Source organism: Aethalodelphis obliquidens, unplaced genomic scaffold (genome assembly GCF_003676395.1).
Source record: "Aethalodelphis obliquidens isolate GAN/ISIS:26980383/991018 unplaced genomic scaffold, ASM367639v1 scaffold8, whole genome shotgun sequence".
Lineage (NCBI taxonomy): Eukaryota > Metazoa > Chordata > Mammalia > Artiodactyla > Delphinidae > Aethalodelphis > Aethalodelphis obliquidens.
In genome coordinates, this window is record NW_020837952.1 from 7,724,215 (window position 1) to 7,751,984 (window position 27,770).

General features: G+C 53.5%; 2 protein-coding genes across 6 annotated transcripts in view; one reads left to right on the forward strand and one right to left on the reverse strand.

The window, feature by feature from the left end:
* Positions 1-8,395, forward strand: part of TSFM (Ts translation elongation factor, mitochondrial) — a 37,177-nt gene extending 28,782 nt beyond the window's left edge. The window contains exons 6-8 of one of the 4 annotated variants that reach the window (XR_003432848.1): positions 5,094-5,278; positions 6,345-6,550; positions 6,939-8,395. Coding sequence is in view for 1 of the 4 variants with exons in the window: in XM_027106828.1 (XP_026962629.1) it covers positions 5,094-5,278; positions 6,345-6,377 (218 nt within the window). In the remaining 3 variants the exon portion in view is untranslated. Of the gene's footprint in view, positions 1-5,093; positions 5,279-6,344 lie in introns of all 4 variants that reach the window. The other 3 variants (XR_003432849.1, XR_003432850.1, XM_027106828.1) reach the window with 3 other exon arrangements.
* On the reverse strand, positions 1-27,761 carry CTDSP2 (CTD small phosphatase 2). 2 transcript variants are annotated; one of them, XM_027106833.1, is made up of 9 exons: positions 24,897-25,065; positions 23,511-24,578; positions 9,587-9,735; positions 7,739-7,777; positions 7,204-7,305; positions 6,548-6,604; positions 4,286-4,378; positions 3,978-4,163; positions 1-3,772 (listed from the first exon to the last, which is right to left on the reverse strand). In XM_027106833.1, exons 2-9 carry the CDS (start codon positions 23,572-23,574, stop codon positions 3,647-3,649), a joined length of 816 nt encoding a protein of 271 aa, XP_026962634.1. In that variant the 5' UTR covers positions 23,575-24,578; positions 24,897-25,065; the 3' UTR covers positions 1-3,646. The 2 variants fall into 2 exon arrangements, with proteins under 2 accessions (XP_026962634.1, XP_026962633.1); XM_027106832.1 differs by lacking the exons at positions 23,511-24,578; positions 24,897-25,065 and adding an exon at positions 27,443-27,761.
* Positions 27,762-27,770: the final 9 nt, after the last annotated feature.

Sequence of the window (27,770 nt, forward strand, 5' to 3'; positions counted from 1 at the left end):
CCCATTCACGGATGGGTTTTTTAAACCCACTTTTATTCATTAATTGTAAGTAGTACAAATATTCCAAAAATATAAACAGACACTTAATGGCGTCCTACATTTCAAGTTTTTGAATACAAGTTTATCAAACCATGAACCTGTGAGCAAGGTAGTCAGAACCCCACAGCCCAGTCACATTGGGAAGCAGATCTCCCCCACCCTCCAAACGGTATCTTGAAGGGGGTTACGTGGCACGACGTGGAACATGTAAAATCTGAGATACTACAAGCAAAGAAGCTCACGGGGCGCAAAGAGGAGGGTCTGCTCCAGGGGCAAACCCCACAGCAGTAAAGGAATGGTGCAGGGGGCCAGACCCCTGCCTTCCCTCCCCTGCTTGAATGCAAGTATTTACCAGTATTAAAATAAAAGGACAAAACTAAAACCCCATTTTACAAAAAAGGCGACTGAGGGACAGTAGTGGCAAGTAACCGACTGAAAACCTGAAGGGGAAAACAGGCTTACTTTCCACAGACACTTGACCTTTCTGGGACATGGGATACAGGACAGCCTTACGGGGGGGTTGCCTTATTGAATGAGGCCTCATGAACAGGGTAGGGGTAGCAAAACAGGACGGGATCCATTTCCCAGGGAATGACTGCCTTTAGACTTCCCATGCTTTTAGCACAGAGAAGTTTCTGGGCCACTGTTAACAGAGGTGAATTTGTAAAATGGTCAAAATCTTTGGGAGGCAGGAGGGAATTAAACAGAAGGTCCCAGGTTAACTGAAGGCAAATTTACTCAACCTCGCTATAGTAAGGGACCCATGGACCTACAGAGTGTCCCCTCTACAATGTGCAGAGTGGAAACTCTTACCTGACCCTTTCCAAACCGGTCCTGTGTCCAAAGCTCCCCCTATGAGAGGGACACGAACATCAGGCTTTTGATTTAGAAGCCCAATCAGAGAGACACACTGTGTCCCTGAAGAGGCACCTTAAAGAACTGAACCTGGCAGGTGGGCAGATTCCTGGCACGGCGTGAACTGGGGTCGACCAGGCCTGGTGGCCTATTGCTTCCCGAAGACCAGCCTCAAACAGGAAGGGCTGGTAGGAAACCCCGGAAGAGATCCTGGGGTGAACTGGCTCCCTCTCAATCTTGCCTTCCTCCAAAACTGAGTCTGGCCTGATTCCTCTAAGGAGCACGTCTTGCAGTCATCTCTTGCCCCTAACACACTGTGAAACTGGAGACCAGAAGGTGCATAATGACTTCAGGCTGGCTCTGGTCCACACCGATGGACCCTGCCTAGACCTATTTGGCTGAGCTGCCTCTCCAGGGAAGGGAGGAGAGGGTGAGTGGGGGTGTGGCATTTCCGGTGAGGAACTGCATGGGGGCAGGGCAGGGTTCTGGCGAGAACGAGGCCTATGGAGCCAGGCTTCATGCAGAAGCAGTGGGGACACTCCCACCAAGCCATCCTGGGCTCTGGTCATGAGTCCCTTGGAACACCTGGACAAGTCTGATAGGAAAGCGGGTGGCACCAGCTCTTCCTTCACCTGGAGGCAAGGAGACCCAAAGCAGGGCAGAAAGGGGCCTCGGAACTGGATCAGCTTAGAGCCTCTTATTGCTTATTTAGTCAGAAAAGCATAGCTGGACCCCATGGCAGACTTGGCCCAAGGGCTAATCCTTAGGATGGGGCTTGGGAGAGAGGCCCCTCCTGCAATATTAGGATAGAGGCCTAGGCCAGGGCCTTAGAATCAGAAGCTCCCACTTTCCTTCAGGAGGTGTCGCTCCCGGCCAGCCCTGGAGCCCTCTTCCCCTACCTGCATGAAGCAGGATCCCACAGGCACCAGGGAATGATGCCTGGGAAATGATCACATGGGCTTTGGGGACCCTGTTCTACTCATGTGACACCAAAGGGAAAGACAAAGCCTCACAACCTTGGGACAAGGAGGGGAGGTGGCATCACAATGCTAGAGAAGGATGCTAGGCGCTCAGAACGCCACGCTGCTGCTCCACCACCTGGTCCCGGCTAGCTCCTCACACTGCCCTAGTGTGTGGCCAGTCTGAAAAGGATAATGGGGATAAGTCCTGAGTGGGCAGTGTTCTTGCACCTGAAGCAACTTACAAATGCTTTGTGACATCTGCCTCCAGGGAAAACAGAGAGGGGGATAGGAACCCCCTCCCGCCCGACGGAGGGAGGGGAGGCCATGGCTAAGGCAGTGATGCTGAAGTGGGGCTCCCTCTAGGGGATCCCTTGTGCTCCCAATTACAGCAGCACTTCCCCTTTTGTTTTCCATCCTGGGGAAACTTCCTTTGTGTGACTTATTTTTTAAAGCATTCACTATTAAGAAACTTTGAAAGCAAAGAGACACGCAAAGCGCAGGTGTGTGAAGAGCTCACTCACACCTGTTACCATTGGCAGGAGGCACGTGCGTTACGTTGGCAAACTAAACGGTGAGAACACCCAGCCCCTCAGCCCAGGAAACGCAGGAGTGCCTGAGACCCTGGAGAGAAAAAGCAACAGCCAGGAAGGACGAAGACACCTGGCCCTGGGGGAAGACACGAGAGAAAAGAGCCCTGCCCAAGAAACAGGTGGGTGGGACCCAGAGCGCCCTTCCCAGGCTTGGGGACAAAGTCCCTGTGGCAGCACCAGCACAGAATGCCTGAAGAGCAGACTTCGGGACACATCCCGAGCCCAGCTGACCTACAAGCCAAGGGGACACACACACTCATGCCCTTGGGATTCTCCTCTTCCCTGCACCACCAGGGCCTCCCACGTTCACCTCAGGCCCAGGGCTGTAGCTCTGTCAGAAACAAAACAGCCCAACACTCCATATTTCGAAAGAGAATTTTAAAACAGAGTCAAAAGAACGGAAATCAGTTATCTGTCCTCTTCCAGGGCAGGGAGAAGACCTCCTTCCCCACAGGTTCAAGACTATGGCTAGGTGGTGAGGAAGGCAGGCCTGGCACCCAAGCCTTGGGGAGACACAGAAAGAGCCCGAGCCAGGCACTCGGCCAGAGGCTAGTGCAGCCCTTGGGCCACAGGACCTGATGGCCACTGGGGCTACCAGTTCTGGATACAAGCTTTCATCTCCCCAGAAGTGTCGTCTTTCTGTCTGCAGCATTTGGCGAGAGAAAGGCTTCAGGAAGATGTGTGCCTGGGGCACCCGAAGGCAGCCTCTGACCCTACCTTTCTCCGTGGCATAAGCCTTACAATGCTGAGGAAAGGCCATAGGTTTGGCGACGGAGCCTTCAATGGTCTTCATCCCTATAGAGCTCGGTGGCTCTCAGGGTGACAGGAGAGGAGACAAACTAACTTGGGGAGAGTCTTGATCATTCACTTTCTCCCCCAACCTGAAACACTTCTATCCCGGGACCACAGTTGAAGGCAAGACACACTCATACACACACACACACACACACACACACACACACACACAAATACACTTACTCACATCTCGGGAACCCAACTCAGGGAGCAGGCAGCTCTGGTATCGCTGGTCTGATATCTGCCCACTCAGCATCTAACCTGTCCTAAAGCTCTTTGCAATCACTTCTATTTCCAGGTCTCATTTGGTGAGATGCTCCAGATTCCGCTCTGTCAGGCTGATCATAAAGGCACAGTGTAGGAAAGTCCCCTACTGGGATGGCCATTGCTTGGCAGCAGGGAAGGCTAAGGGGCCCGCAGCTGCCCAAGGCTGGTGTAGACATCCTCTGCTGCGCTCAGCTCCTCAAAGATTGGGATCAGGTTCAGCAACTCAGTGTCTGCCATGTCATCAAACCAAGACTGCACAGGCACCTGGAGAGGGAAAAGGCAGCGTTAAGTCTCCCGACCGCCACTGCTTCCCTCCCTTGCCCCAGACCCCCGGAGGCTGGCTGGTCCACCTGGGGTGGTGCTCTCCTCTGGTAAAGCCCATGGTTCCACCACCATCCCCTTCTCCCTCCTCCTTCCAGGGCAGGGACTCTCCCAATCCCTGCAATATGGGTGTATCTGGACCACTCACTGCATTCTCTGGGTGGAAGATGTAAGAAGCAGGCGAGTTGTCCAGAATGAGGGTTTTCCTCAGGTCCCTTCCCAGGCGGCTGAGGTCCTTGACATAGCAGCCCTGGTGAAACACACAGGACTCACGGAACAGGCGGGCCCGGAACACCCCACACCTGTCCAGCAGATCCGTCACAGGGTCAGCATACTGAGAAGAGAGCAGAAGCTTTTTGTTTGGATGCAGTCCTGGTTTCCCCGTGGCATCCTGTGACCTGCAAGGAGCTGCCACACCTGCTCCCAGTTCTTTACTCCCCTCCTGCCCCCAGGTACCTTGGCTAGGCTGGCAGTGAAGAGAACACATTCAAAGAGTTCCCCCATTCGTCTCAGGAACTCATCCACGTAAGGCCTCTTGAGCACGTACACCTGAGGAAAAGCAGAAAGGCTTGTTGGAGGCATCCCTACGAGGGTGAAGCCTCACGGCATCGGTCACCATCACCACCTACACAAAGAGCAGTAAGTCGGTTCAGACCTTACTCTGTCTGGACTCCCACACCCCAGCCTCTGGGACCACCTGGCTGGAAGCCTTCTGCCCCGCAGACCAGGGCACGAGCGTCACCTCCTCACCAGGCTTCTGCCGGCTCAGTGGTCCCAACCTTGACCCAGCTCAGGAAGAAACAAAAACACCTAATGTCCCAGGAGCCATCTGTTTCCGGCGGCGAACCATCAGCTGCCTCCAGAAACAAGTAATCAAGAATAGGCCTCACAGATGGAAATAGCCTATCCTGGATTACTTGAATCCAGCCACAGCCTCTGTGGGAGTTTCCTGTCCTTGGCTCTGACAGGACAGTTAGTCCAGGACCCCATCAGGCAGGGTCGCAGATACTTCCTGAAACCTCATGCCCTCGCAGAGCTTCTCTGAAATGCACCAGGGGAAAGTGACTTTTTCCCCTCAGTGACCACAGATCTGACACCCTGCAGCATCTCGCTCTAGTGACGCCCCCATTTTGTGCTTGCCCCTGACAGCCACCCCTAACCCTGGTGTCCACCTTTCATAACCTTGCACATTATGGCCTAAAAGCTTCACTGGCCGCATGTCCCTCATGGGCCTGCTGTCTGTTGCTTCCCTGTCTCCATCCAGGTGTTCTCCTCTCAGCCAGCCTACACAGGGGCTACTGGAACCACTCCTTCAAAGTTCTTTTCATCCAGCTCACTCCCTGCTCAAGTGTATGTGCCTGCCATGACTCTCCCTCCTGGAGACGGCCTGGACTGGCCATCGACTCACCAGACCCCTCCCAGCTCTGCTGCAGGAACCCTCTGCTCCAGGTAGCCACAACCGGGCCTCCTTTCATTTACCATTTCTTTTTTTTTGGCGGTACACAGGCCTCTCACTGTTGTGGCCTCTCCCGTTGCGGAGCACAGGCTCCGGATGCGCAGGCTCAGCGGCCATGGCTCACGGGCCCAGCCGCTCCGCGGCATGTGGGATCTTCCCGGACAGGGGCACGAACCCGGGTCCCCTGCATCGGCAGGCGGACTCTCAACCACTGCGCCACCAGGGAAGCCCTCATTTACCATTTCTTTAACCTTCAACAAGTCCCTCCCTCCTCCTGGCTATTCATCAAGCTTGGCATCGTCTCAACACTCTTTGCTGAAAACGCACCTTCTGCAGGTAGACACCTCACCCCCACCCCCCACTCATGTAAATGTCATCCCTTTTCCATTATTCACACCTCTCCTTGTTAGCCAGGAGTTCACAGTGTTTGAAGATACGCCTTTTTAAAAAATCTGTGGGTTCTGTATATTTCTCTATACCCTCAACTAGACTGTAAAGAGCTGCTGTGCAGAGTCCAGCACTGGGACTGGGAGAGCACCTCAGCTGGGAGGAGGGTGGTGGGGTGAAGAAAGCTTCTAATGGACACAGGATAGTGCTGACCACCCATGGAAGCCTCAAACCCCATCTCCCTACAAGTAACTCTTCTATCTGACTATCAACACCACAGGATCCTTAACCCTCTACTGAGCAGGTTGTGTAGGGCCACAGCCTCACCTTATTTAGATTCAAGCGCTGTTTGATAGATGTGTACTGAGTATGTATTGTGGCAGAATCCAGTGTAGGGACCTCAAGGGGAGGGGAATTGGAGAAAGCTTTACAGAGGAGGAGATGCCTTTTCTGGGGAGAAAGAAATTCACCGGCTAGATGGAATGGGTGGGCAGGGGAGGAGAGAAAACAGCTAGTACTGACTTCCTTGTCTGTAACAGGCAGATACATTAACTCTTCAGCTTTAGAGAAAATGTATTAAGTCACATAACAGTGCTGGTCACATTCAGTAGGACCAGGGGAGATAAATAAATGATAGCTATTACTACTATTAAATAATTTAATTTTAAACAGCTTGGCTGCAAAGAGAAAAAAAGTGACAGCTAGAGGGGGATGAGGGGCTGCATTTTTTAAGATGCGAAAGCCTCGAATGTGAAAGGTTACCAATAAAAGCAGAGAGGCTGAAGTTACAGGAAAGGATCAACTGATGGAACACAAGCCCCGAGGAGCAGAAGACCCCGAGTTCCTGCGCTGGGCGTGGCCTGGCAGCAGCTCACCTGGTGAGTGGTCCCTTCGATCTCTACAGGCACTATGAAGTCAGCGTTGTTGATTGGCTGGAAGGCAGAAGAGTTAATGAGTCAGCTAGTGGGAAGGGACAAGAGCCCAGCCACACCCCAGTCCCTGCCACAGCCAGTGCTCCACCCCCTGGGCGGGGTGGGGAGGGACAGATATCAGAGGCCCTAGGAAGCTCCTGCTGTCCCAACTAAGTGGCTCTCACCCAAGTACAGGCTGCGACACCCCTTCTGGTTTTCCCTACTTACCACCACCTGCAAATTCTACCTGAGCTCAGACAGTCTCTGGGCTTTCTTGAGTTAACAAACATCCTGACAAAATGGATAGGGGCATGGCCCAAGGCTGACTTAACCCCTCTTTTGTACCCCTGTACAGAGCCCTGGTGGCTGTGCTGCGACGGGGCTGGGGGGCAGCTGTAGCCTGTTGTCAGCAACTGCGGAGAGCAGGGGCTCCCACTCAACATCATTCTCTGGTGGGGCCTCCAGGTATGTGATGCGACTGTGGCCAAATGCCAGAGGCCGGCCCTCCTACTTCTGATCACTCTTCCATCATCAACTTTAGGCCACTTCACTGGCACCTGCAGTCAGGCTTCCAAGACAGCCCAGGACGAGTGTAAGAAGAGCTCCAGATGTCCAGTTACCTTAAAGGAGCTATGCACAAGGGTTTCATCCAAGTCAATGACCACGCAGATTCTTCCTTGATCTTCCTCTGTCACCTCCGGGAGCAGACAGGTCCCTGGAATCTAAAACCAGAGCCAGGCTACTGAATCTGCCACCAAGAAAGACTAATTTTCCCCAATAGAACTCTGGGAAGAGCTGGGCCCACTGAGGAGATGGAAGCCCCCTACTTCAACCCAAGAGAGGGGACACTTAAAGGCCAAGAGGTAGAGAAAGAAGAGACTGAGCTAGCTCCTTCCTTCAGCCTGGGACTGTGAAGTGATCCGGATACTGGAGCTGGAGGCCAGAGCTGGTGATGGATACCGGCTGTCCCCCGCACAATCTAATGCCTTGCACGTGGTGGGCCCTCAGCAAATATCTGGGACAAACAGCTTCCAAGGGCAGGGAGTTAGCCAGCCAGACACAGAGGAATGAGGGCTTCACTGCATGGGGCATGGGGTTAGAAGGTATCACTGGGTGTCGGGGCTTCTGAGGCCATACCCTGTGAGATTCACATACCTGATAAAACTGGTACTGGAGACACTGGAGCAGATCCGACTACGGGAGAAAAGAAGGTGGTCAGTGCCAGCCCACTAATGCCTTTCCTGGTTGTCTAAAGCCCACTTAGGCCTGGAGGGGAATTTTCTCCCCAAGACCCCAGCCCCCTGGAAAGCTCTGACACGACAAAAGTGACTTTCCTTAAGAGCTGGGCAGGAAAGGGGCCAAAATCTTCTTTCCACACTCGGCCTGATGCAGGATGGAGAAGGATGTGTCCCTGTTCTCAGCTGCCATTGCCTCTCCAAGGAACAGGGGACTCAAGCAGCTGATGCAGGGACACAGAGTCAGAGGCAGAATCAAAATCGGAACTCCTCGCTGTGGAGGTCTGGCCTCTTGCTTAGTCCCGAAACCCAGGCTGCTCTTTGAGAACATGTGTTCTCTCCATCCTCCTTGGGGGCCTAGATTAGGGGGAGGTGCACTGAGCCCCTACAAAGCACAAGTAAGCCAATGTGAGCCCACACTGTGAGTCCTGAAACGTGAGGGGAGGTAGAGTGCAGAGAGCTCAGAAAGCCTCTTCCCGCCTTGGGCTAATAAGTAAAATGTTATAATGTAACAAGTAAGTGATCTTAATGGAAACCCTGAAGAAAAATTAAAATCCTAGCACTTAGAAAAACTTAATGTTGGCATTTCAGTGCATTTCCTTCAAGCTTGCTTTGGCAAGCAGTCTTTTTTCTTCATGACATATAATTTTGCATTCTGCTTTTTTTTTTTTTGGGGGGGGGTACGCGGGCCTCTCACTGTTGTGGCCTTTCCTGTTGTGGAGCGCAGGCTCCGGACGCGCAGGCTCAGTGGCCACGGCTCACGGGCCCGACCGCTCCGCGGCATGTGGGATCTTCCCGGACCGGGGCACGAACCCGTGTCCCCTGCATTGGCAGGCAGACTCCCAACCACTGCGCCACCAGGGAAGCCCTGCATTCTGCTTTTTGACTTAATGTTGCAACTCAATACTCTTCCACATTGTTGTGAACTCTTAGTAAAAATTAATAGTTCGGTTAATACCGTCATGTTGTACTTCATTTAACCATTGTCCCCTTTTGGATAATGACGTGATTTTTCACTGATGTACGTATCTTTAGCCTGGTTTTGAAAGAGAGGAAGGACAGCTAAACCTTGGTGTTTCAGAAAGAAGTACAAATGGCACTGCAGAAAGGAGGATTTCTGTCCCCCGCCTCTGAAATGCCAGACATGTCTTCTGGTAATTATAAGAATCAAAGACACCCACACATTTCCAAATGTCTCTCACAGGTACAGGTGATAGTGCTGGAAGGGGTTATCAAGAATGTGATAGAATTTCAATTCCTTGGTTCCCTGAAAGCCTAGTAACTTGGAAGGTATTTTTGCTTAGTTAAAAGTAAAAAACAACAATCACAGGACTTACAACCAGAGAGATCTGAGTTCAAACCCTGATACTACCACTTATTAACCATTAACTACTCAGCGGCTACACACACCCTCTGAGTCTCAGTTTCCGTCTGTGAGGGGAATCCTGTGGCTCTCCTCGCAGGGCTGCTGTGGGTCACATGAGACAACCTACGCAAAGCACCCTGCACGGTTCCTGGAACCTGGAAGGATCTGGACCGCGGGGCCCCTCAGAAACCACAGGGACACCCAGATGGCCCACACCACAAATGGGAATCAACAGGAAGAAGATGGACCACTATGGGAAGGACAGAGGAAGGGCCTCCTCCGGGCCACAGATCTTCCAACTCAGGCAAGGCTGCCCTGTCTCCCTGCCGTGGCTGCGGGGACCCCCACTCGCTCACAGCAGTCCCGTCCTTGCTGGCATCACACCGCCCTGCATCCAGCTACCTTAGCAATGGTGTTGGCTTCCTCCTTGTATGCGGAGAGCTCAGTGGAGGAGCTTGACTGGCCAACATGCTGGGCGCGAAAACAGCAGAAAAGGGCCTTGAAGATGTTACGTCCACGAGGCTTCTTAGGAGAGGACTTGGAGACCAGGCCTAGAGTGGAGGGAACGACAGAGGCGTTAGCTACAGGGCGTCTGTCCACAAATACCCACCCCCATGCTGTATCCCCTCTAGTTTATAAGCTCCACTGGGGCACAAGGCACGTGCTTGGCGAACAACCAAATACAGTCAATGGTGAAATGTACATGTTTATTCCAACCTCTTCTCTGTAAACTAGAAACAGCAGGAATGCCCAGTCCCTGGTTTGGGAAGTGAACTGCAGAAAACTTGCTCTTCGTCCCGTGGGGGGGAAGGGGCGCTGAGAGGCGGGGCCAGCTATGGAATCTACTTCGGGAGCAGCACACTGAGGGAACACTCCAAGGTAATTCACAAAAATCCTCCCCAACACCGGTTCCCAGAATACTACCCATTCTAGAGAAGGGAGTGAGCTAGACCGCTTCAAGTCGGTGCAGCTACAGCCCTGTTCTAGGTCAGCTTCCTTCAATCAGTTAGTTGGCAGCACTGAGCCCAGGCTAGAACAACAGACTAGAAAATAGAACAGCTTCAGCCCCAAGAAACTACAAGTTTCATTCACACCCTTGCGTCCATCCCACACTCCAGTCACTTTCCTTAACACTCCCTCCCCTCAAAGACCACAGGCATATCACTCTCTTGGGACACATACATCCAGCGCTGGGTTCTGCGTTGATGTCCCTGCTTCTCGGCTACAGCTGCTAAGTCCTGCCTTGACAGTTTGGGCTTTGGAAATACAAAGCCATTTTAATAGAAGGCTTGGCAAGGCAGCCCCAGAAAGGCCAACCCAAGCTGATAGAAAAAGCTACAGGCATTTACAGGATCAACCAGAAATGGACTTCGGAAAGTCTTTTTCAGGTTCCTTTTATTATTATTATTTTTTAATTGGAGTATAACTGCTTTACAATGTTGTGTTAGTTTCTGCTGTACAGTGAAGTGAATCAGCTATATGTGTATATACACCTCCCTCTTGGACCGCCTTCCTCCCCTCCCCCCACCAAGGTCCTTTTATTTTACAGGAACTGTGCCGGCAACTGTTGAGGATGAGCAGGGAGCCAGGATGGGTACTGTGGCCAGGAGGTGGCGCTGCACAACCGCTGCCAGAATGGTCCTCAGCCACAGGTCTCCTCTCCGGGGGCCAGGGCGGGGGCCAGGCCTTGGGATGAAATCCACCCCACTCGGCTTTAAAGCACAGGGCAAACTCCTGTGCAGGGAAGTAAGTGCCAGAAATGTCTCTGCCTTTATGTAGGCGGGGGGGGGGGGGGGGGGGGACAGAACGTGGCACTGAGGATAACCTTCCCCGTGCTGTTGGGTTTAAGAAGGGAAAGGGGGGGCAATGTGGTGAGCCCCCCACCCCAGCAAGGCCAAGCTCCCTGGCTCAGTCCTCAGAGTACATGCTGTACCTGCACGGAGGCGGCTCTGGCAGAAGAGGTGATGGGAGAGCCATTAAACACCCAGTTACTGGGCTGCCTGAGCCCCTGGGGAGGAGAGAAAACCAAACTGTTCCCTGGACCAAAGGTGAGGCCGCTGACCCTCAGTCAAAGGGCAGCCAGCACTGCCCCAGGACAACCGACTCAGCTGTGGCTCAACAGGAAGGCTGAGGGCTTCCTGCAGGTGCAGGCTGGGCACCCCAGTCCGTCTGGTCCAGTGCTCTCTCCTTTCCCTCCCTGGGTCAGACAGATCCCTTGACACTGGTATGACCATTAGAAACCTTTTAGAAAATGTTCAGGCTTCCCCAGCAATTAGCCTAAAAACCTGGATATCACTCTCAAGCTCCTGGCCCTGCTGGAAGAGTCAAGATTTCCAGGGACTGGGGATTTTGCCCTGAAGGAAAAAGTTGCGTTGGAGGCCTCGCCCAAGGCCCCTGAGTCCAGGAGACAAACTTGAGAGCAGAGCCCAGTACTTAAAGACAGCAAGATGAGAGGTTCCTCGGACCCTCTCCTACTCTGAATAATCTATCCAGAAATCGGAAGGAAAGGACAGCTTCTCCACCTGCCTGTACGGCCCACCTTCAATTCCGGCCCACCTTCAATTCCGAGCCCAGGGACGCAAGCAGACGCTGACACAAAGCTCTAAGACCAAAGCTGAACCATCCCTTTTCCTTTGGTTTACGGTTTCTTCACGCAGAACCACAATCAGAGGCTTAACCCGGGCACTGAGCCTTTCTTAAAAGGCCACACAGCCCAAGCCTTTCCTGAAGAGAGGCCATCAAGAACGCACTCAGCATCTTAGTGACAGACGCTGTGAAGGCTGAGTAATCCTGAGAGGCAGGGGTTGAAAGGGGCAGCTGGCTGGGGCCGTGGAGAGGCCTCGCCGGTGCCCCCTGCGGGAGGCCCAACAGGCAGGAGCGCTCCAGCCTCAGACAGGGAGCTTGGGAGGGGGCAGGGGCGCTCCTCAGCTGGTTCGGACTCTGCAGGGGATGAGGTCTTCTTAAAACACAATGCGGCCAGGCAGCCCCTGGGCCTCAGAGACCACAGATGCCTTGACCCCGGGGGCAGGCGCTCAGAGCAGAGCAAAGAGCTGTGGCGCCTGGGGAAGGGACCCCAGACCCACAACAGCAAGGTCAGCACCCCAGGTGTTCCTCACTACCCCCTCCCCCACTGGGGCCCCACTTCCCTCAGTCCTTCTCCAGGCTGTGTGTCCTCCTCACCTTTACAAACACTGCCACTGACAATCAGTGGCCATCAGGGCCTCTTCAGCCTCCCCCTAACATGGCTGCCTCCTGACGGGGCCTGCAGTGGCCTCAGCTGGGTACATTCACTGGCCTCTGGCTTCTGAGCAGCAGGTGCTCGTGACTCTGGCTGAGTGAATAACTCTGGGGCCTCTAGGGCCTTTGTTGCTTCTACAGAGCCAGGACCTGTGGAAGCCTTCGCTGGTCTGCAACCGCCCAGAAGAGTTAGAAACAGAAAGACTCCCTCCCTTACGAGGACAGGGAAGTGGGCTATGACGAGCTGGGCACCTGAGGCAAGCCACTCGGTCTTTCTGGGCCTTGATCATGTTTACTGAGCACCAGTGATGGGCCAGGCCTGTGTCAAGACACTTGACATCATTACTTCATTTAATCCTCACTACAAACCCATTTCTAAGCACTAATCCCCCATTTCACAGAAGGGAAACCAAAGCACAGAGAGCTTAAGTAACCTGCTTGAGGTTACACGGGTAGTAGGACAGCAGAGCCAGGATGTGAACCCAGATCTGCCTGAACCCAGAGGCAGGGCTCTTAACAACTACTCTGTAGGGTCCCCTACAGCTCAGGCATCGTGTACGATTACTCCTGCAACAGGTGGGAAGTGGCGGTACACTCTTAAGATCTCTCAAGTGTGTGCCCTACTCCTCTCTAGGCTGGGCTGGTGAAGGATCAGTTTGGGGTCCAGCCCCCCTCCTTTGCTGTCCTCTTGGGCAGTCCATGAAAGGTGTAAGGGGTGAAATAGTACAAGGCTCCCTTCACCGCCACCCCGGCCCTGCACCTGCTCCGACTGGCAGATACCTCTGGGAGATCAAGAGGACAATGTGGGTGCGGGGGGAGGAACGTGAACCAGGAGCTTTGGTCCAAGAGCCACTTTGTTGAGGGGGTTTAAGGATGAGGGGATACACCCAGAGAGGGATCGTATCAAAGAGCCTTTCAAAGGACTCCTTTCAACCAGCGCTCAGCACTGTGTCCCTGACAGCCAGGTGCAGGTCACCCCCACCCCTCCGTGTGTGACAGGAAGGGGCAGTGGCCCCTCCCGGGAGACGAACACTGGCACAAGAGGGTTTACAGGCCAGTGAGGATTTCATTGCACAGGTTTCCCCAGTGAGGGAGGGCAGGATTCCAGTGGGTACCACAAAGCTCCATTACTGATGTGCATCTGTTCTCCCGGCTCCGAACATCTGGTTTGGGGCTGAATGTCGGAAAGGACCAGCACAGACCTAACGGGGGGAGCTCTGGCTCAAGAAGAAAGTGCGCAGGTTGCTGAGAACAGGGAAGCCAAGCCACCCCTTCATCTCACTGCTGTGAGGCTTCCTATGGAGGCAGGATGTGAAGAGAAGTGGGGATGTGGGAGGTATTCCCCCTCCCCCTCCCCCCAGGATCACCTGGGCTGGGGTCCAGGCTCTGCCAGTTACTACTCAGCCACACAGCCTCTTTGCGCCTTAGTTTCCTCATCCGTTAACTGGGATAACGGCAAGACCACTCTGACTGAACACAGTAACACACTGTGCAGACTAAACTTAAATGCCGTGCTCATTTTCACATTATCTAAGGGGAGATGACCACTCCTTGGCAACACTGTGGCCACCCACCCAGCATGTGGTTGAAGCTCAAGAACAGAAGATGAGAAAGGTGCCAGAGGAACTCTGATCGTGAGCAGGTTTCAGAAAGTCAAAACCACCCCTATACCTTCTCCCAAATTCACCACAAAACTTGTTTTCCAGTTGCAAACTCCTTGGCTGGTCTCTGCAAGTAACAGGAAAGCAGGTGAGGTTGTTCCACTTGAGACAAAGAATGCCCTCTCCCCTTGTGTCCACCATCACTGGCCCCCAAGAGGCACCAGGTGGGGATACTATTTGCCTCTGACTCTCAAGGAGCCTGTGCGCATACATGTATGCGTGTACACACACATGCGCGCACACACAGATGAAGACTGGCTTTGCCTGGACAACACTATTTTTAATCTTCTTCTGAAGGTCAGGTTGAGATATCACTGTTGCCAACAACACAGCTTTGTGTCCCAGCAAAGGAACTCCTCACACATCCGCCTGGGATTCGGCAGAAGGCAAGCTCTCAGGCTGTCGGATTTTAACAAGCCCATTCATGTAGAAGGATGCTTTCTTGGTTCATCTCTCAGAGTACTTCTTTCTCCACCATCTCTCATTCCCCCCACAGCAAAGGATTTAGTCTGGCTATCACTATAAAATGGCCTCCCGGAGGGGCCTCCCTCCCCTCAGCTTTTGGAGGAAGGAGAGTATTTGGAGCATTTCTAGCCTTTCTTGGCCAGCTGCCTGGGCCTTGCAGCCAAGATGCATGTGATTGGGGCTCCCCGTGGAGAGGAGTCCTCCCAGGTCCTCAGCAAGGGGCATCTGTGCCTTGGCTAAGGACAGGCCCTAAAGCGCCAGGTGGACAGAAGGACTCTTGGACCATCAGGTGAGTCAGCAGGGGAACAAGAAGGTGAGAGATGCCTAGACATCCGCCACACAGGAAAGACTGGAAGCCAGAGGCAGGGTGTACCAGTTTCCACAGTGCGCAACTGCTGACACTGCTCTCTTCAGGTGACAACGCAGGGGGGCCTCACCCAGCTCGGCACCAGTTCCTGAAGTTCCAGAAAGCAGCTGTGAAGTTGACATCGTGGACTTTTTTTTTTTTTTTTTTTTTTTTGCGGTACGTGGGCCTCTCACTGTTGTGGCCTCTCCCGTTGCGGAGCACAGGCTCTGGACGCGCAGGCTCAGCGGCCATGGCTCACGGGCCCAGCCGCTCCGCGGCATGTGGGATCTTCCCGGACCAGGACACGAACCCGTGTCCTCCGCATTGGCAGGCGGACTCTCAACCACTGCGCCACCAGGGAAGCCCAGCATGGACTTTTAAAAAGTAGTTTTAGCCATGTTGTTTGGCTCACACCAGCATGTTCTACACTAGCACCCTCCCTGCGACCAGCAGCCAGGCCGTCCTACCTACGCAGACGTCTCCATTAGTTCCCCTTCCCTGGACAGGACAGCTCCCTGCCTCTACCTGTCTTCTAAGAGAGGAGGGCTTCTTTCAGTCCTGGGTCCTTAATGCCACTTGTGGGGTGAGGGTGGGGGACCCGGTCACTCACTGCCTAGCCTGCCTTTTCCCTGCCCCTCCAGCAGTCGTCACTGATCTCAACATAGGGCCTCAACTTCAGGACATTCCCTCAAGAAGCACTAAGTTTTGGAAGCACGGGATCCCTAGCAACTTCTAAAACAGGATCAAGATACTCTGTCAATTTCCAAATCAGCCTTTAAAAGAGTTATTGGCAGAACACCCACCTGGGCAGCTGTAACATATTTTAGAAACATGCTGGGGTTGGGGGTGGGTTCCCAGAAGCAGCAACAGGCCCTGGACCAGAGCAATTTCCTCACGGATACGTCAGCAGCAGGCTCAGCCCCCAGCCCCACACCAGAGTGCTCTTGGTGGATGTCAGGAAGTGATCTGAAGTGATCTGCTCACAGCAGCAGCAGGGATAGACCTGAGATGCCATCCAGGAAAACCCAAAGGGCTGGACCCTGCCCTTGTTTTACTGTATGCAATGCCTGCTAGAGCAGAGATGTCATTGTGGGGGACTGGAAGCCATACTTGCCCGCCTTGAGCCTCCCGCTCCCCCTAAGGAGGTGCGGAGCAAGGCCCTGTGGGAGGCCGGGAGGCTAAAAGAAACCTGCCAGCAGGACACAAACACCCTCTTAGTGGCTGTTTCAGCCCCTGACTTGGTTCTCTGCCCGATTCCTGAAATGCTTGGGTCTGGTGGAAGACCTGAAGAATCTAGTGCCTCTTTCCTCTCCAGCTAAGAAGCCTGCTTTAGGTGACATATGCATGAGAGTGAGATGGAGGAAGAAGAACGAAAGCTCGGGACAAAGCAAGGGACCCTCAACCGTCTCTCCTCTGACCAGTGAACAACAGAGTGGTTACATAGGTGCCATGGACTTAGGCTTAAATCCTGGCTCTGCCACATATAAGGTGTGTGGCCTTGGGCCTCAGTTTCTTCATCTGTAAAATGGAAAGACTAACATTACCTATATTACATAGAGCTGTGAGAATTACAATGCGGTCTGGGTGTGTCCTGACCCTAGTAAAACGCTCAGTAAATCTCAGCTGCTAGTCATTCAGTACAAAGCACTTTCATACCTTTATCTCACTCACTCTCAATCTCAAAATGTTCACAGTGAAAGAGAGCACAGAGATTTCTTCTCATTCCAGAGGTCACAGAGGAGTAGTGGCAGGGTCAATCCTGGGAAATGGCCTTTTCCAGGACTCCACAAAAACCAATCCCAGTCACACACACTCTCTCACACACACACACACACACACACACACACACACACACACACGTGCGCGCTCGTTGAGGGTGGCCAACCGGTTCCTTCCGTCCTTCCTCTCATGGCTGGCCCCTGCAGAAGGAATGGAAGCAGCCTGCCAGGGAGTCTGTCCCACCTACAGGGTCACTCACCTACTCCTCCCACACCCCAGCTGCATCTGGGACCAGCCCACCAGTATAGGTGTGTCCGCTGAGAGAGCACTGAGCTGGAGTCAGGAAGCCTGGCTCTTGCCCCACTTCAGCCTCTCAAGCAGCCTTGTGGTCTCACCTAAGGCACCACCACCCTGGGTTGTTTCCTCGCAGGCCGATCAGAAAAGGTCTACACTGCATGGTGTCTTACAAGGTGGCTTCAGATCCCCTGAAAGCTTGAACAGGCACTCTAAAAAGTGGAATGCACAACGCGAATGAGAGGCAGTGCGGGTCAGCGTTAGGTTTGACTCTGAGCCAGTCCTAGCTGACACGAACCAGCCACGTTCCTGTGGACAAGGTGCTTGGGGTTTCTCAGCGGAGGTTTTCCTCACTTGTCAAGTGGGGATCATTCCTATCTCACAACGTCATTGTGAGGCTCAAGTGAGACACTATCAATAGATATAAAAGGCTAGGGCAGTGCCTGCCCCACAGTGAGTGCTCTATAAATATCACGTGATCATTACTGGTAAGTGGGGATCACGACTCTGTCCATTCACACTCAGAAAACTTTTGGACTCCCCTTTAGGAGCCGCAGGATCTTTAACAAACAGGAAAACTGGATCCCTCCAGGGACTCTTCCTGCTCAGGGCTAAACAGGCAGCTGGGGCCGATGCTGCGCTCACCTGGCTCTTCTCCAGGGACACCTGTCAGAATCACAGGGAGCATTTGGAACACACGGATGCCCGGCCCACCTGCTCATGCTCTGATTCAGTTAAGACCCAGGTGGGGTCTGTATTTTTAGTAAGTGTCACAGGAGTTTCTGATGTGTGTCCCTGGCTGGGAGCCAATGTCTAAAGGTTGCCAGTGGTCCCTGACTAACCCCTGCAGGACTGGAGGGTGATTCAGCCAGAGTCCCCGTGGCCCCTTTCCCCACCACATCTCACTGGCTCAATGTCTCTGCAGGTCTCAGGGGACTTGCACCCCAGAGCCTGATTTTCCTTTCTAGGGGCACTCGCTCTAATCCGTCACAAGGCAAAACACCCAAGCCTCCTGTCTCTTCCTGCAGGTCCCTGTTCCTGGGAAGGAGGAGCCCTAGCCCCATTCTGCCATGGAGGCAGAAGAGCTGGGACCCACGTCCTGGGAAGGCACTTCCACACACCAGCGGTATGTGCTCTGAGCCTTCCCATGAATCTGCTTGGCTCTCATTGGGGTTGGGGCCACATTTGTTCCCTGAGAACTGTGTGGGTGGGAAAGAGCAAATTCTACAGGATGCGAAAACTATTCATATGTCAAGAGAGAAAAAGAAGGTAGTGAATAAAGAGAGAATAAGAGCAAAGCCTGATTTGGGGTGGGGGGCAGGGTGGGAGGGGAGGACGGCGCACCTGGGAAAAGAAAGGAAATGCCAGCAGGTCCACTGAGAGATCGGGTTTAAGGCTATAACCCTTAGAACAGCTGACGAATATAAAACAGGACATCCTTGCACCTCCTGCCCAGAAGGCCATGTGCTCGCTGGAGTACCCATTCTGTAATAACAGACCTGGTGCAGGCACACTCAGACCTGAAGGGCTGGGCACTCTGCCAGACAAAGAAACTCTGTTCTATTTGGCCTCTGGTCCAGAGAGGCTTCAAGTTCTAAGTCAACTTCTCCACTTTGATTTCTACTAGTTCCTTCATAAGATTTGCACGTTAATAAGCTCATCTGCATCCCAGTTGGGAACTATTCCTCCATTTCAGAAGAGGGAGGGAATCATGACAGAGCCACACCCAACCCAGTGTCAGCAGGACAAGTGAGTTAATTCTGTGCTTCCCGAGCTGGCTGGCCTGAGACAGGGTGAAAAGCAATTTAATGCTGAGTTTGTGCTTTCTCAAGGTTATACCCCAAAACCACAGCAGCAAAGACATAGCTTAAGAACATCTATTTCTCTTCAAAATCCCAGCTTCTTTTTCTTTCCTTGTTACTAGCATTCCTTAAAGAAATCTGAATCTCACTGGGTTCTTTAACTCTCAAAACAAATGCAGACGGTAAGAGAACGCAGCACACAGTTGTCTCAAGTCTTCATTACATCCACTTCTGAGGGGCCGAGCAACTGCTCACAAGGTTTAGACTTCAGAGACTCTTCATAGGAGGTGCGTGGCTCCCCGGCCTCCTCCCATCCCAGATGCCCAGGCGCCAGGCAGGATGGCAAAAGCCCCAAGGCACATGCTACTCGCATAAAACCCCATCCTATGTAACAGGGGCACAAAGAAAGGGTCTGTGCAGCAAGGCTGTTTGTCAGTCTCAAAGGGTGATTCTTCCAGAAGGCCTAAGCCCTCACATTAGTGTCCCCTCTGACCCCCGGCCACCTGTCTTTAACAATAAAACCCACATGACTGTGTGCTGTTTGCACTATGTCCTTGGGGGAATGGAGGAGAACCGGAGTGGTGGTCTAGCTGTCTAAAAAGGAAGGACATTAACATCTATCAATTATCTGCTAAGTACAAGGCATTGGAGAAGGGTAGAGACCGATACTCCTATTTTATAGATAAGTCACCCAGCACAGTAAAGTGATTTGTCAAGTCTCACTGCAAATAGGGATTTGCATCCAGGCCTGAGGCAACCAATTTTGCTCCTGGAGCAATTCTTCTGAACACTTCTAACTGCTGCCCCTGCCCCCCAATCCCCTCTTCACCCTGAGAGACAAACTTCCCAAGATGGTAATAAAAGATAATAACCCAACTTACCCAAAAGCTAGGAGGAAGAAAGTTGAGGAGAAGGGGAAGAGATATATACTTACATATAAATACGTATTGTCTTTCTCTTGCTTAGTTATGAACACATGTATTAATTTTCCACAGAAAGGCTGGGAGCATCAACTCACCTTGGCTAGAAATGTGACTTCTATCGTATTTACCGTTTTAACAAAGTCCGTGTTCATGAGGGATTTGGAAGGTCCCACCGAGAGCATGAAACGGGACCTCTCTTCCACCCAGTTTCTTTAAGACCCCTATAGTTGAGAAGGAGGAGACAGGATTCAGGGACACTACCACCCCTTGCCGTCTCTCAAGGGGTTTTCACAGCACTTCCTGAGTCCTGGTCCATTGCAAGCTCTGCAAGTTAAACTCAGCAGCAGAACTGCGAACTCCCAGTCCCGGGATGGTGGGCATTTACAAACGTTGTTGCTGAGTTAGCAGGGCTCCCTTGGGTTGCTTCGGGAGAGAGCAAACACAAGCTTAATTCACCACACAAGCCCCTACCTCACTCCAAGATGGGGGAACAACTCCAAAGGAGACAGAGGGGCGAGACTCAGCAGCCACAGAGGCCAAGGCTGAGGCTGCGCAGGGAGGGGAGAGGCTCCAGTGGGGCGGGAGGAGCCAGCTGCGCACACACACCCTGGATGCTCACAGAACAAGCTAAGGAGGAAAGCCCCAGGGAGGCTGAGACTTGGTCTAAACTTTTCAAGGTAAGGGCCTAGCTACAACCACAGCGAAAGGTGTTTAAGCTTTTACATGAGAGAGAGAGGCAGAATTTCTCCCTTATGGGGAGAAAGCAAGAGTTAGAAAAACCTGCCACCTGCCTAATTCTTAGGGGTGCTCAGTTACCAGAGCCTGTTGTTCAGTTCTACATGTGAAAAGACAACTCAAGGCATCATCATCCACTCCCTGAAAGGAAGGGGCTCAGGCCTCACAAAACAAAACAGGTCCCAACTCCCCCAGAGGGGCTGTGGGTCACTCAAGCTCTGGAGGAACTTGCCTCCGCCCTCTCATTTCACACGGGGAGGTTATAAGGTGGGCCCACTTCCCTGGTTTCTCCCCATCTACCCTCGAAGCCCGAGGCACAATCTCCCAGCAATGGGGCGACACCCTCGTATGGGGCTGCAATAAATGGCCATTTTCTGGCCACACTGATATTAACTTTTCTCTTTTACTTTGGTATCGTACATACCCCTATCCTTGCTGTACCAGGAAGCCATTTCACCCTTCTGTTTGGGAAGATGATCCAATTTGGGTCCTTTTATCATCAATGCTTTCAGCAACTTTGTTTGTTCTGCTTCCCCTACTATAATTACTTTTGAATCATCAACACACCCAGCCAGCCTTAAAGCTCCCAGAACAAAATGCTAAAAAAGAAGAAAAAAAAAACCTGCAATGGCAAACAACTGCACTAAAAAACCGCCCATGCTAGGAGCAGTTTGTATTTTTCTAGAAATTTACTGATTAATAAACTGCCTCAGTACTCCTTCCCCTTTTTCCAAAGGGAGGCAGAGCCTAGAAGTGGGACACTGTGGGGAGGGGAGAGGGCACGGAACTCCAAAGGAGCTAAATAAAACATCTGCTCCCCACCCCTACTTTTATTTTATTTTATTTTATTTTTTTAAAGATTCAGGATTTGTTTGTAAGTGATGAGGGATTCAGAAAGTTGGTTTGCTGGTTGCTGGATGCCCAAGCAGCCTAGGAAGAAAGTATGTCTTCTCTGGAATGCAGTCAAATTACACAGGGGGGAAAGAGAACCCCAAGCTGTCCGCTTGAGAATTCAGATTCCTCCAGGGATAAGTCTGAAGGACAAACCACACAAAAAACGAAAAACATAACTCTAAGAAAAATCCAACCAACATCAGCAGCTGAACACTGTCAAGAAGCCAGCTGCTTGCCTTCTACTGTCATCTATTCTGTTCCCTACCACTTGCCCTGGTGGATGAAACTTCCAACTCTGATTTGTAAGCTGTCCCTTCAGAAGTCCAGCTTTCCCTCATTCCTGGTGTGGTCCCCTCACTGGGAAGGCACCCTCCTGAGCCCCACCAGGAGGAGAGGACCAGAGTAGGGAAGCTCAGGACTCTTCTTTCCCTTCTCATCAACACTGCCCCCTCTGGAATCCTTCCACATCCACATTTCTTCATTTCTGGCTAGCACTTGGAGTCCCTTCCTGAGATGAGGTTAGGAAGAGAGCGGGAAGAGTCCGAAGTTAAGTTATAAACACAGAAAGCCTCCCTTCTTCAGCCCTCAGCACAGCTGAGCAGGCAGTAGAGGGGTGAAGTTGTAGCCTGGTTAGTGATGCAGTCAGGAGAGCATCGGGTCAGGGTCTTTTGCGGGGGTTGGGATCTGAGCAGGCAAGGCTTATTGAAAGTAGGGCCAGCGATGCAGGAAACACACACTACACCCTGCCGCCCCCCTCCCCCCCCATTGCACCGGGGAATTAGGGAATGGCTGAAACCACCAGGCCAGCCCGTTTGCCCCTAGGCAAGTTGGGGGAGCTCCTTGGGACCGGGAACCCCTGAAATAAATGATCTGCTGACTAATGTTGCCAAATACGGGGATGTGGGGCTATACCCAGGCTCCACAGCTGGGCCCCCCCGCAGGCTCTAGGCCGCAATATGTTCAAGTGCAGCACTGGCCCTTCTTGCCCTCTTCTGGGGGCGTTGAGGGGAAGGGCAGGGACGCTCCGAATTTGGGCCCAAGAGCGTGATCTCCCCAGCCTCAGGCCAGGTGGCCCCAGTCTGGGAAGTTCTCCAGAAAAAAAACGCTAGTCCTTACTCCCCGCGGAAATTCTGTCCACTATTTTAGACACATTCCTCAAGGCCCCGAAGAAGAACGTGGGGGAGGGGAAAAGAGTTTCGGGGCCTCCACCGTGACCAAACTCAGAGATTCCACCCTCAGGCCTCAACCTTTCCCCCGCCCCCAGGAGAGGCCTCGGCCTCATCACCCTCCGGTCCCCAAATCCGCCCCCGAGAGGGCCCGCGACCCCCCTCGTGGGAAGGCGGGGGCCGCGAGCCGCTGCCCACGAAGAACTCGCACTTTTTCGCGGCGCGATTCAGAAACACGCCGGGTCTGATGCCATCCGGCGAATTATATAACCAGGGACACCAATCTCGGGCTAAACAAACGCGGCTCTGTGTGTGCGGCGGCGGCCCCGGGGAAGCGCACCGGGGCAGGGAGGGGCTCCGGCCCGGCCTCGGGGTCGCGCTTGTTTGCTCAGCGAAAGAGGCAGGAGGCGTCCGGGCCAGAGTCCCGCGCGCCGAGGTCCCAGGCCGAGCGCAGGGCCGCGCGCGGACCAAGTCCGGTCAGCCAGAGCTCGGCCCCTCCCCCACCGCGGCCGCCCCCGCCTCCGGGCGGTGAACTTGGTCCCAAGTCCCGCCGGACGCCGTCACCGACCACTGCCTGAGCAACCTCGGGCTTGGGGGCGGGAGGGGTGGGGGCTGGGAAGTGCTGGACTCCAGTCCCGGCTCCATTCTAGCTCGGGCTCGTCCGGGACCCCCTCGTTCCCCTCCCCTCCCCACCTCTCTCCCCGCGGTCCTGGGGCAGCCGCGCGCTCTGGTGCGGGAAAGTGACGACCCCACCCCCCAACTCTGGAGAGGATGGGCGCGAGTGGACTCGCGCTACGAGCGCTTACCCCTCTGTCTCTCTGCCCGGGGGGAGGGAGTGCAGGACAGAGTGACAGCTGCGCGGATGACGCCCCTCCCCCTCGGGCGCTGGGAGCCCGGGGCCCCGCGCAACCCTCCCCGGGGCCTGGGTGCGCACCAGGTCGCAGAGGCGGATGGAGTAGGGGGTCGGGGGGAATCCCCCACTCTGAGCCCCGGGAGATCTGGGGCCGAGACTCGGGTTCTGGGCTGTACTAGCCCCCTCCCCGCCCGGGGGCGACGCAAAGTTTTGGGAAGTTGCTGCCCCTACCTTGCTTGGTGAGCACCAGGGCGTCTTCCCTCCGCGCCTGGGTGATGATGGAGCCGTGTTCCATCTAACAATCCCGCGGGCCCGGGCTGGCTGGGCGGGAGGACGCGCGGGCGCACAGGCTGGGCTGGGCTGGGCTGGGGGGCCTGGGCGGGGGCCCGCTCCGGCTCCGGCTCCCGAGACTCGGACTCCCACTGCTGTTCACATCCCTGCTCTTGTTCCTCCCCTGGGCCGGGAAGGGAGGCGGCCTGTACGGAGAGCGGGAGGCCCGGGCAACGGCTCCCCCGGTTGCCCCCGGCCCCGATCCCCCGGCGGCAGCTCCGGGCTCCTCAGTTTGGGTCCAACATGGAGAATCCGGAGCGAAAACAAGAGGAGGAAATGGGACACGGGGCGGTTTCCAGGCTCCCCCCTCCCCTCCGTACTCCAGATAAACAACCCGCGGCTGCAGCGCCCACCCCCGCGCGCCTCCAGGATCTCAACCCGGCCTCTCTACAGCCCGCTGGCGCCTCCCGCTCCGAAGCACCGTCATAGGCCCCGGGATCCTCCACCTGTGAGCGGCCCGGGTTGCGGAACATCCGGAGCTTTGCAATTTTTTTACGGAAAAAGCGAATCCCCGAGGGGGGTGGGGTAGCGGGCGGGCAGGCTGGCAGGGGAGACTTGAAACCGCTCCGGCGTTCCGATTGGCCCCCTCCGAGAAAAGGGGCGTGACCCCTCCTTACTATGCGGTGCGAGGACCCAACAACATTCCAGACGCTACGGCCACGCCCCCGGGCCACTCCCCCCCCTCACCGGGCTGAGGCCTCCCAGCCTCCTCGGCCACACCCCCTTCCCAACTACTTAAAAGGACACTCCAAAGCTCACGTTTCCCTACTTTGTGCTGGGGTGTTCCCGTCTGTGCAGTTCTACGTGGGTAAGGTAGAATGGTTCCGCCCTTCCGGTAACCGAGCAAGCCGCGAAGCCTAACTCACGTCGGGCCAGGATGAGAGAGAGGGTTCGGACAGTTGTTTTACTTCCTATTTGGCGCTCGAATTGTGGACCCACTGTTTCACATAAGAGTACAACCATCGAACCCTGAAAGGGATATGTGTGTGTGTAGGCGGACTCAGGACCTCAGAGAATGAGAGCTGTAACTGACCTCGGGATGGTCTGACCCCCCCCGCCCCACTTCAAATGAGACCTAAGGAGCCAAGCTTTGCTCAAAGCCACTCACTTATTCCCATTCAAGTCTTCCCCCGCTTTCTTCCCCTCCTCCCAATCCAGCCCTGCCCGCCTCGCTCCCCCTCCCTCACAATCCCAGCCTCAGTTTAGATGGATAGAGGTCTTTAAGGGTAGAGCTTCAGCTCTGTGGACTCTTGCTGCCCTCCCTCCTTGCTTTTAGGCCCCAGGCACCCTTCGCTCCTGGGCTCTCGTGAGCCTCCGGCTCAAGATACTAGGTGAGGGATATACATTTGTTCCCAAGAAGTGGGAGCTCCAGAAGGGCAGGTTTCAGCTCAGTATCAGGTCTTTTCCAGTGAGCTACAGCTGTCCAAAGGTGACACGGGCTGCCTTGGGAGAAAGGGAGCTGTTCACGTCAAGGCTGGTGAGACTATTGTCCAGTGAGATTGCACTGGGTGACTTCTGAGCTACTTCCAACCCCCGTAGTTTATGATTCAATGGAGCTCACCCTGCCAAGGAAGGAACTTTCAGGAAGGTCAGGATTTTTCTGGTCCCTGGGGGGGTGGGGGCAGCTGATGGCCTTCCTGCTGCAGTTCCCATTGCCCAACATGCACCAGGTCTCACTGGGGGTTGGAGGACAAGCAAGCGGGTCACATCTTAACTCACCAGGAACTATCAAACACCTGCTCCCCATAAGGACAGGTGAGGTTGTGATGTGTATGTGCCTGTGTGCCTTCACAGTGCTCACGTGTACCTGTTCCTTCTGTTCCTACACATACATACATAAAACCTTTTTATATAACACCATTTTAATGGAAATGCAGTTTTTCCAAAATGAAAGTAGCTGGTACAGATCTGAATGATGCTTATGTAACTTTAAACACTGAGTTTGGGTAGATCCTAATTCATTAACAGAAGGGGAAAGGGAGGAGTTCTCACATATTTACCTCCCATCTTTGTCAGAAGGTCAAAAGGTCATGAATAGAAAAGGATTTTTGAGGTAAATCTTTAATAGGTTGCTAGGGGGCCTTTTGGGGCCCTCCCCCCACCCTCTAGTGGGGTAGTTAAGCTGCTGCGGTGGGAGGAGGGGGGAGTGCAGGCAGGAGCTGAGGACTGAGGATTGAGGGGTACCTGCTCCCCCCCACCCCTCCCATCCCACTCTGTAGTGTTGGGCAGGACACTTCACCTCTCTACACTGTAATTTTCCTCCTCCATAGAGACAATCCCTCCCCCTTTTATAGTTTACAAAGTACTTTTCACATACATTTTCTGTCACATTTGATCTCTTATTGCTTCGAGGCTGACAGAGCAGATATGCCCATTTTGTAGATGAGGAAACAGGGTTTGGAAAGGTTAACTGACTCACCTAAGGTCTCACAGCTTGTTAAGAAGAGGAGGCAGGACTAGAAGTTGTCTTTTTATTTATCTATTTATTTATTTTTGGCCACGCCACGCAGCTTGCGGGATCCTAGTTTCCGGACCAGGGACTGAAACTGGGCCCACGGCAGTGAAAGCACTGACTCCCACTGGACTGCCAGGGAACTCCCTAGAAGTTCTCTTTTGACTTTAAGACTTGAATCTTGACACTTCACCTAGTTCCTTTCCTATCTATAAGATGGAGGAGATACCAGAACCTAGTCACTGTCCTTTCTTTTTTTTTTTTGGTCACTGTCTTTTCTTGCTAAGAACTCTGACTGCATCACCTCCTCTGGGAAGCCCTCCCAGATACCCACTCTCAAGCCAGAGCTTTATAGCCTCCTACGTACTCTCTCAGAGCACTTAGCATCATTTCTTGCAGATAGTTTGCTTACAGACTTCCCCACCAGAAGATGGATTAAGACTGTATTATTCATTTTGGATCTAGCATAGTGCCTGACACAGAGCAGGCAGACTTTCTTTATGTATTTGTGAGTCTATGTCTTAACCAGTGCTCTGAACCAGGGGTTCAGTAAGACACACAGCAAGAAATACATTTTTTGTTGTGAGATAACTGAAACAAAAGTTTCATGGGACAATACTTATCCCTGCTATGTGCATGCACTCTGATACTTTCTATTTATTGTATTCTGTTTTTTTAAGATGCTGGTCATGACTCTCTAAATGGATCTCATGACCCACCACCAGGTTGTGACCCATAGTTGGAACCACACTGCTTTCATCTCTGTGTGCTGTGGACGCCTTCCGTGTGTACGGCTCTAGCTGTCCCTGAAAGATACAGAGGAGGTGGTCCTCAAGTACCTCTTGCTCTGAGGTCAAAGAAAGGTTCGTTTTTAAGAAAACACACAGAACCCTTCTAAGACCAGAGGCACTGGGGTGCTAATAGAACCAAGGGCAGAGGAGTGAGACGACGGAAGGTCCCTGTGAAGCCTGGTGAGCACCTCTGTGCCCCCAGAAACTACAAAAGCAATGGCAGCTTTACTGGAGCCTGGAACACAGACAGGCAGGGCTTGCACTCTTGATGCCATGGGCTTCTCACTGCTCTGTCCCCAGATTGCAGGTCTTTAGCCCAGAAAGCTGTCTGGGGTCATGATGGGCATCTTTCCTACAGTTAAGGGGGTTGGGGAAGTGGGAGGCCTAACTTCTGCCTCAAACAGCCTCAAAAATACCCTCCTCCCTCCAGGCCCTGGGCCAGTTGCTGGTTGTGTGACTTTGGGTGGGCCCCGTTTAATTAGGTTCAAGGGTGACAGCTGAGGCCAGGGCTCTCAGGGCCTAACACCTCTCCCAAGAGAAAGCTTACAAACTATCTCTGGTCACCTACCTGTTTCTTCCCCGTATCTTCCCTTTACCTCTACCGGAAGGCTGTTGAGAGGCAATCTGGAAGCAACAGCCCCTTCCTGCCCCTACCGCCACCTGAGTGCAGGCAGTGGGGTAGTGAGGGTGTGGCTCAAAGGAGTGCCATTCCTGTCTCCCATGGCTCCTCCGGTTGGACTGGCTGTTCCTGAGCCAAGGTTTGGGAAAGGGAAATAGCTGAAGGAGCTTCCTCCATGGGAGGTGCACGCTCACTCCAGAACCCTGCCCCTTTCCCCACAGAAAATAAACACAGGGTTGGGCGGAGACAGACCTTTCCTGACCCTCTGATGTCATTGAAATGTTCCATTAAAATGTTTT

Bases quoted from the DNA above. Each gene is read 5' to 3' on its own strand.
- CTDSP2 (XM_027106832.1), bottom strand. From the start codon at position 27,746: ATGACATCAGAGGGTCAGGAAAGGTCTGTCTCCGCCCAACCCTGTGTT. The intron at 7,778-9,586 runs GTAGCTGGATGC...TTTCTCCCGTAG, and splicing joins AAGCCAACACCATTGCTAAG to TCGGATCTGCTCCAGTGTCT. The intron at 6,605-7,203 runs GTAACTGGACAT...TCTGCCTTCCAG, and splicing joins TTGTGCATAGCTCCTTTAAG to CCAATCAACAACGCTGACTT.